At 43.1% G+C, this 17,729-nt stretch overlaps 1 protein-coding gene across 1 annotated transcript in view; it reads right to left on the bottom strand.

The window, feature by feature from the left end:
- The window catches only part of PTPN9 (protein tyrosine phosphatase, non-receptor type 9), a 109,271-nt gene that overhangs the window by 50,930 nt on the left and 40,612 nt on the right, over window positions 1-17,729 (bottom strand). The window contains exons 2-4 of the mRNA XM_025390255.1: window positions 7,152-7,295; window positions 4,494-4,583; window positions 3,593-3,717 (exon numbers count right to left, since the gene is read on the bottom strand). Coding sequence (XP_025246040.1) covers window positions 3,593-3,717; window positions 4,494-4,583; window positions 7,152-7,295 — 359 coding nt within the window. The remainder of the gene's footprint in view (window positions 1-3,592; window positions 3,718-4,493; window positions 4,584-7,151; window positions 7,296-17,729) is intronic.

The following is a 17,729-nucleotide window of genomic DNA, read 5'->3' as shown; positions in this document are numbered from 1 at the left end:
TGCAGTGAGCCAAGAAAGCGCCACTGCACTCCAGCCTGGGGGACAGAGTGAGACTCTGACTCAAAAAAAAAAAAATTTACAATGACAGCTGACTGATTCCCTACTGAGTTTGATTCCTGAGCTACATGTTACAGAAAACACCAAGAAGTTTAAAACACAGTCCCTGACATTTGTTTTTAAAAAACTGAGAAGCCAGATGCAGTGGTTTATGCTTGTAATCTCAGCATTTTGGGAGGCCAAGATGGGAGGATCACTTAAGGCCAGGAGTTCAAGGCTGCAGTGAGCTACAATCATGCTACTGCACTCCAGCCTAGGTGACAAAGCAAGACCTAGTCTCAAAAAAAAAAAAAAAAAAAAAAGGAAAGAAAGAAACTGAGGATAGGAGATCCATGAGAGGCTACCAATGAAACAAGATGGTTACAGATCACTTTGAAGAAGATGGATGATGGATATGTGGACGTTCATGATACCATTCTCTCTCTACATACAGAGATTCAGATATTTTCCATTATATATGTTAAAAAGAAAGTTCCCTGCCCTCAAGAAATGGGTGGTTTCATCATGTTTCCCAGGGCTGGTCTCAAACTCCTGGGCTCAGACAATCTGCCGGTCTCAGCCTCCCAAAGTGCTAGGATTACAGGCATGAATCAATGCACTTGGCCTCAATATAGCACTTCTAAGCCGGAGGACCAGCCAAAGATGTCAAGAGCAGTAAGAAACTGTAAATTGCAAGCACCAGGGAAAAAGAAATAGCAGAACAACAGCGTGAGAGGATAGAAATAACTCTGCCCAAGAGTGAAGAAACCAGGATCTTAGAACCAGCTGGACTAACATGTGATGACTGTAAAAAACTTCTTGGGGCTTGAGTTTAATTGTCAATTGAATTGTAACAATACCATTTACCTTAGCAGGGAGAGAGTGATGACCTGAGCTCGTACTTTATGCTTATGCACCTGTTTTTATTAAGGATGGTTTTTGCTTAACTTGATACTTTTGGACTTCTCCCTAAATGTTTTTTGTTGTTGTTGTTTGTTTTGTGTGGGCTTTTTTGTGGTTTTTTTTTTTGAGACAGGTCTCGCTCTGTCACCCAGGCTGGAATGCAGTGGCGTAATCATGGCTCACTACAGCCTCACCCTTCTGGGCTCAAGTGATCCTCCCACCTCAGCAACCTCTCCCACCTCCCCCAAGAAGCTGGGACTAAAGGCACACACTACCACACCCAGCTAATTTTTTGTATTTTTATCAGAGACAGGGTTTCACCATGTTGTCCTGGCTGGTCTCAATTCCTGGCCTCAAGTAGGATCCACCTGCCTCGGCCTCCCAAAGTGCTAGGATTATAGGCGTGAGCCACTGCGCCTGGCCAAAAGTTAAATTTTAAAAAAATTTTTCATAATCTGCATTTCTTTTTTGTATGTTTTATATTGGCTATATTAATGTGGTAATTAATGTTTATTATTTATAAATATAGATTTGTGAATTTGTACTTGTTCTTCACTACTAGAAATGTGCAAAAAGTTTGGAGTTTTGTATTTTTTAAATTTGCCTGCCCAGAGAGACAGGAAGGTCCATGAAAGTAATGACCTTCCCATTATATTCCCCACAGAGCTAATACCTTGTGTAGCATGTAAAATACTAATTTGGGGCCAGGCATGGTGGCTCACGCCTGTAATCCCAGCACTTTGTGAAGCTGAGGTGGTTGGATTACCTGAGGTCAGGAGTTCGAGACCAGCCTGGCCAATGTGGTGAAACCTAAAAATACAAAAATTAGCTGGGCATGGTGGCAGGCACCTGTAATCCCAGCTACTTGGGAGGCTGAGGCAGGAAAATTGCATGAACCCGGGAAGTAGAGGTTGCAGGGAGCTGAGATCACACCACTGCTCACTGCTCTCCAGCCTGGGTAACAAGAGCAAAACTCTGTCTCAAAAACAAAACAAAACAAAACAAAAAAACCTCATTTGGGAATACAGCTTATTGTTAAAACACCATTCTGGAAAGAAGGATTGCTCACCTGGCTTCCCATTTATGGATATCTCAATCCTGACTTCATTGTCAGTTGAGTTTAGATCTATGTGATCAGTCTTAGTACTCAGAAGACTTTATTAACTTGAGGTTTTATAAAGAGAACATAAAAAGATTGAGACTGATTAAATCTATGTTATGGAATTTTATAAGACTCAGTATAAAATGGATATGAAATCCCAAATACTATAGAAGACAGTTCTGTTTTTCATGCTTAGACCCTCCTTACTAAGGAATACTAAGAGAAGGTAAAGCCCTAAGTAAGATGTGGTTACAAAACATGTCCATTTCTCCTTGGTGTTGACTCTGAGCCTTTGTCCCTTGCTTCTACTGCCTCACAAACATCTGGTGTGGATATGGTTGATGGCTTCCTCCTTGGAGGCCCTTCTGCTTTTAGAGAGCTCTCTATCTCTGTTAATTCCAATTGCTCTAAGTTCAGACTTCCCCAGGATTTCCTTAAGTTTCTTTAACTTGAGCACTCTCTTTTCTTAATTACACATTGCTTAAAGGAACTTCCTTGCTCCTTTAAGAACCTGGGTTCTGAGTTATTTTGTCTGTGTATCTTCTGCTGGGCTGCCCTATATCCCAGAAGACTTCTAGATGGAACTGTAGCACTGGTTGATAGAAAAGTATATGCTGTTTACCAATCCATTTTTTTTTTTTTTTTTTTGAGACGAAATCTCGCTCTGTCGCCCAGGCTGGAGTGCAGTGGCATGATCTCGGCTCACTGCAAGCCCCGCCTCCCAGGTTCATGTCATTCTCCTGCCTCAAGCAATCCGCCCACTTCAGCCTCCCAAAGTGCTGGGATTACAGGTGTGAGCCACTGCACCCAGCCCTCCCCTGAATGTTGAGTCTCAAAATCCTCTGAACTAAATGGCATTATTCCTGTTATGCAGACAAAGAAACTGAGGCCCTAGAGGGTTCTGATATGAGCAAAAAGAACCAGCATAGGTCACCTCCCCTTCATTCTCTTCCAATAAGTAGTTTTCCATACACTGAAGATTGCCGATAATTGACTTTCTCAGCTTCTGTTTTCCTGACATAGAGCCAAGGTGGTAAAGAGAACACCCACCGGCCAGGCGCGGTGGCTCACGCCTATAATCCCAGCACTTTGGGAGACCGAGGCGGGCAGATCACGAGGTCAGGAGATCGAGACTACGTTGAAACCCCATCTCTACTAAAAATAAAAAAAATTAGCCAGGCGCGGTGGCAGGTGCCTGTAGTCCCAGCTACTCGGGAGACTGAGGCAGGAGAATGGCGTGAACCTGGGAGGCGGAGCTTGCAGTGAGCTGAGATCACACCACTGCACTCCAGCCTGGGTGACAGAGCAAGACTCCGTCTCAAAATAAAAATAAAAATAAAAATAAAATAAAATAAAAAAAAGAACACCCACCATCTTGATAATGCCTGCAAACATGCCGCATCCTGAAGGACAGGGACTGTTTTCTATTCATAGCATTGCCCAGGGCACATCCTAGGAGAATGGTGAAGGCACTGCTGAATTTAATCAAGTAAAAAACTGTCACTTTCCTACCTGCATGTAGAATACCTAAAAAATAGTCTCAGTGCTTACCTATCCACAGCTCTGTCTAGCAAGTAAAACAGAGCCTGAAGTACCACATGTTGGACTGACTTGTGGGGATGATGCAACCTGGCAGTAAAGAGGGCAATGGAGGCTCCTGTTGGGTCCCGAACATTCTAAAGCAAATAAAACAAGAAACATTTTAAAAAATCAAATAGAAAATCACAGCAATTACTAAGACATACACTGGATAAGGGTTTGATACATGTAGAAAACAGATGCTAAGAATAATTCCCTGACTTCACCAATTGCTCCCCAAAGGGAAGAATGTTAATATCATCCCTTGCCTGATTCTCTCAGGACTCCCTGGACCATATTTCTGTGACAAGAAAAAAAAAAACACACATTCTCTTTGCTCTTCAACTGCAGACAGATCAAAGGATGGCTCTGCACCGGCTTCCTAGCTAACTTCCCTGGCAGAATGGCAAAAGAAACAAGCAGCAGCAGAGAACCAGGGAACAGGATCATGATTTCCACCCTCTGCCTTAAAAGTGCCATTGTATGTTTACTTGAAAGGCTGAGGTCTCAACTAAGTGGAGAGCTTGTGTTAAGTATGGAAGCATGGGTGTCTGACACATTGCATACCTATCCCAAAGACCATGATTAACCTTAATGGACCAACTGAAGAAACTTTTCTAAGTCTACTGTACAACTGATTTTCCATAATTTAATTATTCAATTATCATTCATAACTGTAATTACTAGAAACTATTAGTAATTCAGTTGTTACTAAAATAATTTTATACCGAACTGCATGGCTGTTTCACATCTGCTCCTAACTGTGGAGACTCTCTAGATTCAGGATAAGGTATATAGGAACAAAGTCCAAACAGGACACCAGTTAAAAAAGGAAGTAATAAGGCCCTACAAGATAGGGTCCCTAAACACTCACTAAGATGGTGAATTTTCCACTGAGGATCTCAGAACGAAGAGGTTCCTCATGAGGTTTCAGCTTCACAATGCCTTCCTTCCTTCGAGTTTCCTAAAAAGGAAGCATTCCAAAATGTATTAATATGAAAATACTGTATATTCAGGACAGTGCCATGTAACCACCAAATCTCAGAGATAAGGTGGTTATCAGTGAATGAATGAATTATAAATTTCGTAACTAAATAAATTTCATAACTAACTCTACTTCATTTAGTTGAACTAGAATTCAACTAAATGGGCCGGGTGCGGTGGTTCACGCCTGTAATCCCACCACTTTGGGAGGCTGAGGCAGGCAGGTCACCTGAGGTCAGGAGTTCCAGACCAGCCTGGCCAACATGGTGAAACCTTGTCTCGGCTATTAGCCTGGCATGGTGGTGCGTGCCCATAATCCCAGCTACTCAGGAGGCTGAGGCAGGAGAATCGCTTGAACCCAGAAGGTGGAGGTTGCAGTGAGCCAAGATAGCACCACTGCAACTCCAGTCTGGGCAACAGAATGAGACTCTGTCTCAAAAAAAAAAACAAAAAACAAAAAGAATTCAGCTAAATGAATAATGAAGTCAACTACATGGATTATGAATTTCTTTGTAACCTGCCTCCAAGCCAGCCAAGCATTTTCAGAATTCCTGTCCAAATCTACTTTATCAGCCCCTCAGGTAGGGTATTTTTCTCTGACTCAGTAAGAATCCTAATCCTAACCCTGAAGAGTAACCAGTATGTTACATTCAGGTGCAGGATCAAGGTTCTTAAACATGCAGCAGCACTGACATGGTACCAGGACACTAAAATATGGACCTCAAAAATGTCTGGACGCATACATCCTCACACATTTTCTAGGTTTAGGCCTCTCCTATGTTTAAATAGGAGTCTTCTCTCCACCTGATATTGTCTCCAACAGCAGCTACGACGACTTCATTTTCCTCACTCTGATGACCAGATTCTTTTTTTTTTTTTCAATCAAGACCGAGTCTCACACTGTCGCCGAGGCTGGAGTGCAGTGGCATGGTCTTGGCTCACCGCAACCTCTGCATCCAAGATACTCTCTTGCCTCAGCCTCCTGAGTAGCTGGGATTACAGGCACATGCCACCATGCCTGGCTAATTTTTGTACAGACGGGGTTTTGCCATGTTGCCCAGGCTGGTCTCGAACTCCAGGGCTGAAGTGATCTACCTGCCTCGGCCTCCCAAAGTGCTGGGATTACAGGTGTGAGCTACCGCACCCTGCCTCTTCAGTCCTCCTCTTAAATGACAAGGTTGACCACTTACATTTCCTTTCTCCAGAGACATTCTCTACCTTTACATATCGATAACAAAAAAAAATATTATCTTGGTTTGTCCCATTTCATCAACTGCTTGTTTTTAAACCTCTTAGGCTGGGGACGGTGACTCACGCCTATAATCCCAGTACTTTGGGAGGCTGAGGTGGGCAGATCACTTGAGCTCCCTCCCTCCCTCCCTCCCTTCCTTCCTTCACAGAGTCTCACTCTGTTGCCCAGGTTGGAATGCAATAGTGTGATCTCGGCTCACTGCAACCTCCACTTCTTTGGTTCAAGTGATTCTCCTTCCTCAGCCTCCTGAGTAGCTGGAAATGTGGGTGCCACTACACCCAAATAATTTTTGTAGTTTTAGTAGAGATACGGTTTTGCCATTTTGGTCAGGTTGGTCTCAAACTCCTGACCTCAAGTGATCCACCTGCCTTGGCCTCCCAAAGTGCTGGGATTAAAGGCATGAGCCACTGCACCCAGCCCTAGTCTCTCTTTCTAAATAGTAATCTCTGCCCCTGGAACACAGTAAGTATAAAATAAGTATCTGTTGAGTAAATGAATAAATATTGAATGAGTTGGTCCACAACATAGATGTAACCGAACTTCAGTTAAGCTAATCCTAGTGCTTGTTATCCCAGTTTTTTTTTAGGGAGATTTTGTATTTCTTTAGAAGGATTCTGACCCCAAAGTAACATGCTGTATAGTGTTTTATCAAAGACACTACAAACTGAGAAAGCAAACAGAAGCACAAAACCAAAGTGTATGCCCCCTCAAAAAACAAAAATCAAAACAAAGTAAAATCCAGATGCCGCTACATTTGCATAAAGATGCTTTAAGATAATGGACCTAGCTAATATGCAGTTGCTCTTCTTTTCCAGGGTTAAAACTTCCCTTTCTAAAAAAAAATAAAAATTAAAAAAAAAAATTAAAAACAACTTCCCTTCCTAAACTGCCCACTAAGCTCAGCATTCATCTGAATGGCAAGTTTCTAAAAGCCCTAGACATCCTAAAAACCAACAGATTTTCATGTGGCCAGAATCCAGTGAAAAGAGCTAGGATTAAAATTCTAGGAAGGGTGAACCCCTGTCCTGCCACCAGGATGCTGTCAGGCTACTTCCTCCATCTCAATCATTAGATGTGGCATCCTGGTGTACAATCAAAACTTAGATACAAAAGTAGTGACTTCCAGCAGCTGCCTTGCCCAGCTTCAGCTCTCACAAAGGCTCCTAGATATGGATTCATTTTTTATGGGAGTGGGGAGGAACACTTAGAGAACCGATGTGTGTGTCGAGCATGATAGGGACAACAGCAACACTAAGCCCAGCTGCCACAGGTCTAGTCCACCCCTGAGCAACATACTCTGTAGGAGTGGAACAATTCTATGGCACGGAGCACATCAAACTTCCTTGCCATGAGGAACTTGACAGCCACATTCCAAGACAGCGGGGAAACATTGTACTGAACTGTCCACTTGTTAATCTCTTCGAGAAACTGCTTGGTAGCCTGTTTGACAAAGAAAGAAAGAATAATTAGTAAGAAGAGAATATATTTATGGAGTCAAAAAACAAACAAGTAAAAACTATCATCCCTTCCCCAAGCAAGTCTGAACCAGTTTGCTACAGGGAGCAGGGAAAGACAAACAAAAAGGTAGAAACAGGTCTGAAACTGAAATAGTTAAAATTTGTATAATTCAGTGAAGCCAGAAGCCAGATCTAGGTTCAGAGAACAGGACTTAGCACAGGTATGCATGAAAAAATGAGGGGGGAGAAGAGCTATTCTGAATGAAATGCAAATTACTGGTCCCAAAGCAAAAAAAAAAAAAGCTGGGAGGCCACATTTTGGGAGGTGGAAGCAGGAGGATCACTTGAGGTCAGGAGTTCAAGACCAGCCTGACCAACATGGTGAAACTCCATCTCTACTAAAAACACAAAACTAGCCAGATGTGGTGGTGCACGCCTGTAGTCTCAGCTACTTGGGAGGCTGAGGTAGGAGAACTGCTTAAACCCAAGAGGCAGAGGTTGCAGTGAGCTGAGATCACGCCATTGGACTCCAGCCTGGGCAACAAGAGCAAAACTGTCTCAAAAAAAAAAAAAGAAAAAGAAAAAAAAAAGAAAAGTGGCCAGGCCTTCCAAAGGATTATTGCCTAATACACAGTGTAGTATAGCAGTCTCAGCTGCTGCTTTGGTCCCACAAGCCAACTGGACACAGCAAAAGAATCAGAAAATGGTTTTGGCTTTGGAATTTGGAACCAATAAAACTATTAAGAAGAATTTAACAAATCAAAAGAGCAGCTATTCTTTGTGCTGACTGACCCCACTGCACCTTTTCATGCTTTACATGGCAACCCCAAAACTGGATACTAGTATCCACAGTCAGTAATAGCCCCTCTGGATAGTGGTTTTGGAAAGGGGAGGAAATTTTTCATTTTTACTGTCTGAGCCAGGCTGGCAAGATGCCTGCTTCCAGAACTGTTTCTATCTCTCAACTAATTCATGTTCATTTATGTACTCTCACCCTATTTCTCCTTACATTATAACCAATTTCCTTTTTAGACAAACTACTTTTGTCTTTCTTCATTTTAGAATGATTTAAATTGGGATTTTTTTTTTTTTCTTTTTTTGAGACAGGGTCTCACTCTGTGACCCAGGCTGGAATGTAGTGGCACAATCTTGGCTCACTGCAGCTTCAACCTCCTGGGCTCAAACAATCCTCCTGCCTCAGCCTCTCGAGTAGCTGGGACTATAGCCATTGCATGTGTCACCATACCCAGTAATTTCTTTGTTATTTTTAGTAGAGACAAGGTCTCACTACATAGCCCAGGATTGGTCTCAAACTCTGGGGCTCAAGAGATCCTCTCACTATCCCTCTCAAAGTGCTGGGATTACAGACATGAGCTGCTACCCTCAGCATTTTTTTTTTTTTTTTTTTTTTTTTTTTTTTGAGACAATGTCTCACTCTGTCACCCAGCAGACTGGAGTGCAGTGGCACAATCACTGCTCATTGCAGCCTTAAACTCCTGGGCTCAAGGGATCCTCCCGTCTCCGCCTTCTGAGTAGCTGTGACTACAGGTGCATATCACCACACCTGGGTAATTTTTTTTGACTTTTTTGTAGAGACGAGGACTCCCTTTGTTGGCCAGGCTGGTCTTGAACTCCAGTGCTCAAGTGATCATTCCATCTTGCATTCCCAAAGTGCTGGGATTGCAGCTGTGAGCTAAATTGGGATTTTTTTTTTCCCTTTTTTTTAGACAGTCTTGCTCTGTCGCCCAGGCTGGAGTGCAGTGGCGCGATCTTGGCTCACTGCAACATCTGCCTCCTGGGTTCAAGTGATTCTTCTGCCTCAGCCTCCCAAGTAGCTGGGACTACAGGCGCACACCACCACGCCCAGCTAATTTTTGTATTTTCAGTAGAGACAAGGTTTCACCATATTGGCCAGGCTGGTCTCCAACTCCTCACCTCATGATCCGTCCACCTCAGCCTCCCAAAGTGCTGGGATTACAGGTGTGAGCCACCATGCCCAGTCAGGAATAATTTTTTTGTAGGCATTCTACACTACTAAAAGCTTCATGCACAGCTATTCTGTCCCTTCCATCCAGAAACTTTTCTCAGCTGTTTGTCTACAGTATGATGAATCTGATGAGAATTCTGAATTTTAACCATACTTCTATTCCCAATCAACCCACAGTTATGAGTTATTTATTCATATTTAACAAGCACCTGTTATTTGTGTTTTTTTGTTTTGTTTTTGTTTTTGTTTTTTGAGATAGAGTGTCACTCACTCTATCTCCCAGGCTGTATGTAGTGCAGTTGCCCGAGCTCAGCTCACCACAACCTCTGCCTCCCAGGTTCGAGCAATTCTCCTGCCTCAGCCTTCCGAGTACTACGCCCAGCTAATTTTTTGTATTTTTAGTAAATATGGGGTTTCACCATATTAGCCAGGCTGTTCGCGAACTCCTGACCTTGTGATCCGCCCTCCAAGGCCTCCCGAAGTGCTAGGATTACAGGTGTGAGCCACCATGCCTGGCCATAAGCACCTGTTATTTGTTAAGCTAATACTTGCACTGAGAGGTATAAGGAATACAAAAATGAGGTTTGCTTCAAAAGGTATAAAACTAGCTTACCATGTGACCATGGACAAGGTAATTCTGTCTTTGCTAATTTTTCAATTGAAAAATAAAGGGAGGGCTGGGCATGGTGGCTCACAACTATAATCCCAGCACTTTGGGATGCCAAGGTGGGTGTATCATTTGAGGTCAGGAATTCAAGACCAGCCTGGCCAACATGATGAAACCCTGTCTCTACTCAAAATACAAAAATCAGCCAGGTATGGTGGTGCATGTCTGTAATCCCAGCTACTCAGGAGGATGAGGTAGGAAAATTGCTTGAACCCAGGATGTGGAGGTTACAGTAGCCAAGATCGTGCCATTGCACTCCAGCCTGGGTGACAGAGCGAGACTCTGTTTCAAAGAAAAAAAAATGAGGCCGGGCGCGGTGGCTCAAGCCTGTAATCCCAGCACTTTGGGAGGCCGAGACGGGTGGATCACGAGGTCAGGAGATCGAGACCATCCTGGCTAACACGGTGAAACCCTGTCTCTACTAAGAAATACAAAAAACTAGCCGGGCGAGGTGGCGGGCGCCTGTAGTCCCAGCTACTCGGGAGGCTGAGGCCGGAGAATGGCGTGAACCCGGGAGGCGGAGCTTGCAGTGAGCTGAGATCTGGCCACTGCACTCTAGCCTGGGCTACAGAGCCAGACTCCGTCTCAAAAAAAAAAAAAAAAAAAAAAAAAAGATGTGGCTGGGTGCGGTGGCTCATGCCTGTAATCCCAGCACTTTGGGAGGCTGAGGAGGGTGGATCACGAGGTCAGGAATTCGAGATCAGCCCAGCCAATATGGTGAAACCCTGTCTCTACTAAAAATACAAAACTTAGCTGGGCGTGGTGGCATGCGCCTGTACTCCCAGCTACTCAGGAGGCTGAGGCAGAAGAATCGCTTGAACTCAGGAGGCAGGGTTGTAGTGAGCCAAGATCGTGCCATTGCACTTCAGCCTGGGCGACAGGGCGAGACTCCACCTCAAAAAAAAAAAAAAAGAAAGAAAAAGAAAGGGAGGGCTGGGTGCGGTGGCTCACACCTGTAATCCTAGCACTTTGGGAGGCCAAGGCAGGAAGATCACTTGAGGCCAATTCTAGCCTGGCCAACACAGTGAGACCCTGTCTCTAGAAAAAAAAAATTATATATATATATATAGAAAAGAAAAATAAAGAGAAAAAGCATAATAGCAATGACCTACTTCGGAGTCTTGGCAACAAGTCCTACCTTGCAAATACAATCCAAATTGCTACACACTGGTTAAACAACTGGCAAACTAAAATCCCAGGAGAGTCAGCAATACCTCATAACAGAGCATCTGATTCATCCTCCAATTTCTAGGAAAGGACAAAAGTACTTGGGGAAAGTCTAAACGGCCTGAGGCTGCACCTGAGCTTTACAGCCTTACAATTAAGGCAACATAGCTTACACCATTGGAGAAGGAAAGCACCAGCAAAACCAATCAGGCAAAGTGCATGAAAAGAGCCAAGAAATAAAGGCCATGAAGAAAAGTTTTGAGAAGATCATTTTGGCCTGGAACCAGGTGAAGCCACGCCAGAGAAAATAGTTTGACTTGCCTCTGTGGAGTGAGTGGCCAGCATCAGAATGAGGAAAGATGGAAGGAAAAAGAAGTGAGCACAGAAAGATCCCAGAAATAAAACTCTAGCCAGTCAGTAAATTCCCCAGGAGACTTGGTACCTGTTTGTTTGTTTTTTTGAGACGGAGTCTCACTCTATTGCCCAGGCTGGAGTGCAGTGGCGCAATCTTGGCTCACTGCAAGCTCCGCCTCACCGGTTCATGCCATTCTCCTGCCTCACGAACTCCTGACCTCGTTATCCACCCACCTCAGCCTCCCAAAGTGCTGGGATTACAGGTGTGAACCACCGCGCCCGGCTGAGACATGGTAACTGATTTTTAATTAACCTATTATATTTTAAATCCAGTTCTCTAGTGGGCCTCTCTGATGTTGCTTATAGAATAAAACACCAGAATAATAGAACATATTTTTCCTGCTACTTAGCTGGGTATACAATTTCTAATAAGAAATAATCAACAGATGAATCAATGTATAAGTAGAATCAGAAAATCTAAATGACCAAGAGGTGATATGAACTCATCACATATCCATCTGTTAAGATAACTTTTCATTTTTTGGCCGGGCACAGTGGCTCACGCCTGTAATCCTAGCACTTTGGGAGGCCAAGGCGAGCGGATCACGAGGTCAGGAGTTCGAGACCAGCCTGGCCAACATAGTGAAACCCTGTCTCTACTAAAAATACAAAAAATTAACAGGGTGTGGTGGCAGGTGCCTGTAATCCCAGCTACTTGGGAGGCTGAGGCAGCAGAATAGCTTGAACCTAGGAGGCGGAGGTTGCAGTGATCCAAGATTGTGCCACTACACTCCAGCCCAGGAGACAGTATGAGACTGTCTCAAAAAAAAAAAAGATCTTTTCATTTTTCATAAACAAACCATGTCCTAATAAGAGAAAGGCACACAGGTTTCACACACTTCCTTCAAAGTACATCTTGCCTTCCTTTTTATTAAGCTCAGTTACTCCAAGTTTCTTAGTGTTCTGTAGCTCCCAAGAGCTGTTGCCTTGAACTGACCTCTGTCCCCCTGCTGGTCAGGATGTTATTCTTGGCTTTAAGCACAGGAACAGTTCCTCCTGGTTTGGTCTGACCAGGCCTTGCATGTAGAGAGTCCAGTGTACTGTAAACAGTGATGTGATATTTACAGATACAAATACACACGCATAGCACCTGCTCTGTTCAGCCTCAGATTACCCTCCTGCATACCCATCCCTCTGGTGGAAGAGATGAACCTCTAAAAGGAGTCAGAAAGAAGGGTCTCATCGTCAACAACCTTCCTTTAGACAGTTAATCAGATTTCTCCCTCTGTTTACACATGGGTTTAACATAACCACTGAGTACAAACTAATTTGTAGCCCTATTGGTTACCAGAAAAACAAGTCCCAGCAACTTTAATGAGCAACACACTCTTCAGAAGGGATAACTGAAATTCTCAAAATTAAAATTTTGAGAAAGAATGGGTCAAAAGATGAGTCACAGCTTAGAAAATATTTTAAGTCCAGAACAGTGGTTTGAATCTATCTACGCTTATGAAACACAAGTTGTTAACACCTGGCAGCTAAGGAAGAGCTGGAGTTCAAACAGCTCTGGTCTTCCTTTGGGATAAGATCTGAATCGATAATATGGAGAAACTAACATTACCACTTACAACTCTCCTTAACCAGTTTTTCAGGTAAGAGTAAGATTTGTTTTGTTTTGCTTGAGACAGGGTGTTGCTCTATCACCAAGGATGGAGTGGAGCGATCATGGCTCACTGCAGCCTCAACCTCCTGGGCTCAACTGATCCTCCTGCCTCAGTCTCCTGAGTAGCTGAGACTACACGCACGCGTCATCATGCCTGACTAATTTTTTCATTTTTTAGTAGAGACGGGGTTTCGCCATGTAGCCCAGGCCGATCTCAAATTCTTGGGCTCAAGCAATCCGCCTTCCTCAGCCTCCCAAAGTGCTAGAATTACAGGCATGAGCCACCATGCCTGCCTGGCCTCAAGGGTAAGATTTGTTCCTGCATAGTCAGAAAGCATACTATAATTACCTACTCCCATAATCATGTTTAAATAAATAAAAACAAGTTTCTTGACTATAGCCATGAAGATAAAGATACTGGAGAACCTGCTATAAAACAGCTGAGAAAGCTGTCAATTAAGCAGGGTACACACTGGACACAATTCACTAGTGTTCAAATAATGGTATCAGAGAGAATAAAACCAACAACATAGTCTACATGTTACATCAAACTTTCAAGAGCAGCTATAATTTTGAGATGAGCTTTGGGTAAGGAACTAGTCACTCAAGAGGTCAAGAATAATGTGCTGGCACTCTCAGTTCCACAGGTAGTACCTTCAATCCTATAACCCAAGACAACCTAGGAGAGTGAAGAGCCAGACCGATAAGAAACCTGCTCCTGAAATAAAATTTTAAAAAAACTTTTGTCTCCTGAAATGTCAGTCAGCTAACCACAAAGGAGAAAGTTTAGTGTGGTTTTGGAGATTATAAAGTACCAATCCATCTTCTTATTCACTACTGTGTGTTATTTGGGCAAGTCATTTAACCTCTCTGAGCCTCAATTTCCTCACTTTGAATGAGAAACGGATGGAAGAGCACCCACTGCCATACCTAGCACTTGGTTGTCTCTGATTGGATGAATGTTCATTCTCTTTTTTCTTTACTCTGGTCATTTCTTTCAACATTTATTTCAACTAAAACTTCTTTCAACAGAGATAGAGTTTCTTAGAATCATATGACCTCTGTTGCTTCCCTTTAGCCTCTATCAATGCAATCTCTCTAATCCATTTTATAAAAAACCATACATTTAAACTAGAAATATGTGTTCAGGCCAGGAGTGGTGGCTCACATCTATAATCCCAGCACTTTGGAAGGCCAAGGTGGGAGGACTGCTTGAGCCCAGGAGTTAGAGACCAGCCTGGGCAACATGGTGAGACCCATCTCTACAAAAAAATTTAAAAATTAGCCATGCATGGTGGCACATGCCTGTGGTCCCAGCTACTCGGGGAGCTGAGGTGGGAGGATTGCTTGAGCCTAGGAGGCCAAGGCTGTAGAGCACCAAGATCATACCACTGTACTCCAGCCTGGGTGACTGAGACTCTATCTCAAAAAAAAAAAAAAAAAAAAAAAGGCCAGGTGCAGTGGTTCCCACCTATAATCCCCAGCACCTTGGGAGACCAAGGTAGGTGGATCACCTGAGGTCAGAAGTTTGAGACCAGCCTGGCCAACAGGGTGAAATCTCATCTCTACTAAAAATACAAAAATTAACCAGGCATGCTGGCTTGCTCCTGTAATCCCAGCTACTCAGGAGGCTGATACAGGAGAATTGCTTGAACCCAGGAGGCGGAGGTTGCAGTATGTACTCCAGCCTGGGTGACAAGAAAGAAAGAAAAACAAAAGAAATAAGCATTCAACTGAAAACACTTTTTTAAAGGACCAATTCTTCCTCATTCAGGGCTCTGTGGCTATAAAGAAAAAGCTGAGGCCAGAAGTATTTAGACTTCAGTTCCCATCTTTTTGTCCCTACTTTCAGACTACTCTGGCAGCTCCAGAGATTAACACTGCCATCCTAGGCACAAGCTCCTTTTAACAGCGCAAACTAACTATGGAAAGGTCTCAATACAATAAAGAAGCAGGTGTTGATACAGGTGTTGTGCAGAACAAATACCATGAAAAAATGTAGTCAGTCATCCTGCAATGAAAACCGAAATAAGGAAAGTGATTCAATGTAAGACGCAATGTCTGGCTTTCTTTTTTTTTTGTTTTTGAGACGGAATCTTGCTCTGTCGCCCAAGCTGGAGAGCAGTGGCACAATCTCGGTTCACTACAAGCTCCGCCTCCCGGGTTCACACCATTCTCCTGCCTCAGCTTCCCAAGTAGCTAGGACTTCAGGCGCCTGTCACCATGCCCAGCTAATTTTTTTTGTATTTTTAGTAGAGACGGGGTTTCACCATGTTAGCCAGGATGGTCTCAATCTCCTGACCTTGTGATCCACCCGCATCAGACTTCCAAAGTGCTGAGATTACAGGCATGAGCCACCACACCCAGCCGCAATGTCTGGCTTTTACCAAATTTGAAGATACTTCTGTATTTCAACAAATATGCCATTTCTCCATTATTTCAGTGACGGATGCATTAATGAACTCCTTCCTCTCATGCCTCTCTCCTTCATTGTGAATTACTGCCTTTTTATATATTTTGATACCTTCAGTCCACATTAATCTGCTGGGAGACAGACTCTGAGCAAAGACACTGGTTTGCTATAAGGCAGCAAGAGGTTTGATGAATTTCCAAACTAAAACTACAATTTTTCCATAAGCACTTTGTTAATGTACCAAAAAAGGAAACAAATCCAGTCCCTTTAATATTTACTGGTTTATCTCAAATATTTTCCACTTATCAGGAAAACATTGCCTTTTCTTAAAATGTGATTTTAAAAGAGATAATGCTTTCTTAAATAGGCTCTTACTGCATTTGGGAAAAGTTTTAAGTATATTTTCTAATTTTATCATATTATAAAACAATGTAATAACAAAAATTTGCAAAAAAGTGAAAGGCCAGTCATAATCCCATCACCCTACACAAGTGTTTTCATGTTTTTAATGATTTAAAAATTGAATTCAGGCCGGGTGTGGTGGCTCACGCCTGTAATCCCAGCACTTTGGGAGGCCAAGGAGGGCGGATCACGAGGTCAGGAGATCGAGACCATTCTGGCTAGCACGGTGAAACCCTGTCTCTACTAAAAAATATAAAAAATTAGCTGGGCATGGTGGCGGGCGCCTGTAGTCCCAGCTGCTCAGGAGGCTGAGGTGAGAGAATGGCGTGAACTCGGGAGGCAGAGCTTGCAGTGAGCCAAGATCGCACCACTGCACTCCAGCCTGGGCGACAGAGTGAGGCTCTGTCTCAAAAAAAAAAAAAAAAATTGAATTCAATGGAAACATACTAATAAATACACAATTTTATAAGTATATATCACCACAAGCACCATACACTTTTAAAGAAAAACTTAGGGAAGGGGAGAAGAAAGAATTAGTCAAACATTCACAACAAGTATTTGCTGAGGGCCCATTCTGTGCTAATCAGTACAGTAGTTGTTGAGAAGACACAATATAGATCGCTCCTAGGCCTTTGGCTAAGATCAAGTGAGAAGACACACACAGAGACATACAGACCCTATTCCAAGCAGTTTACAATCATTTAACTATGGAGACAGATGTATAAATAAGTCTTCACCATATAATGTAATAAGTTCTAGGAAGGCTCTATGAACAGAATGCTATAGGATTCAAACTTTCTCTACGGATATAAAAAAATTTTTTTAGGAGTGCCTTGAAGGATGAGTAGGAATTTGTCAGGCAGAGAAAAGTATTCTAGTCAGAGAAAACAAAATGTTTCAAATCAGGGTCATAAAAGAACAGGGCTTATTGGGGATATCACATAGCTAGTGTGTCCAATGTGTATGAGGGAGAACAGTGGGAGATGTGTGAACATGGGAACTGAACCAGACCGGGAAGGCGCTTGTATGCTACACGTCAAATTCCAGACATGGTCCTATAAACATAAAAGATTCAATAGACATCTTTAAGCAAAGGAATGAGATGATGAGTTTGGTTCCCCTTCTCCCACCTCAAAAAATAACTATAAGCAGTGGGGAAGTCAGACTGAAAGGAAAAAAAATCTAGCAACAGGGAGGTAAGTTCCCTGAAGACAGGGATCATATCTATTTTATTCACATAGTTCCTAGTACTGTGTCTGCCACAAAGCACTTACTTAATAAATACCTACGATAAATGAATTAATTAATTATTGAGTCTCAAGAATATTAACATTTAGAGGGCAGACAGAAGATGAAGAACAAAGGAACTTTTAAATTTTCCTTTTAGAAATACTAGTGATTGCAGGCTGGGCGCGGTGGCTCACACCTGTAATCCCAGAATTTTGGGAGGCCAAGGCAGGCGGATCACCTGAGGTCAGAAGTTCGAGACCAGCCTGACCAACAAGGTAAAACCCCATCTCTACTAAAAATACAAAAATTAGCCAGGCGTGGTGGTGGACGCCTGTAATCCTAACTACTCAGGAGGCTGAGGCAGGAGAATCGCTTGAACCCGGGAGGCAGAGGTTGCAGTGAGTCGAGATCGCGCCATTGCACTCCAGCCTGGGCGACACAGTGAGACTCTGTCTCAAAAAAAAAAACAAAAACAAAAACAAAAAACTAGTGATTGCTGAAAATCAAAGAAATGGAAATTTAAACACAAACAAA

This window comes from Theropithecus gelada, chromosome 7a (genome assembly GCF_003255815.1).
Source record: "Theropithecus gelada isolate Dixy chromosome 7a, Tgel_1.0, whole genome shotgun sequence".
Lineage (NCBI taxonomy): Eukaryota > Metazoa > Chordata > Mammalia > Primates > Cercopithecidae > Theropithecus > Theropithecus gelada.
Note: the sequence above shows the minus strand (reverse complement) of the source record. Positions and strands in the feature narration are given on the sequence as shown.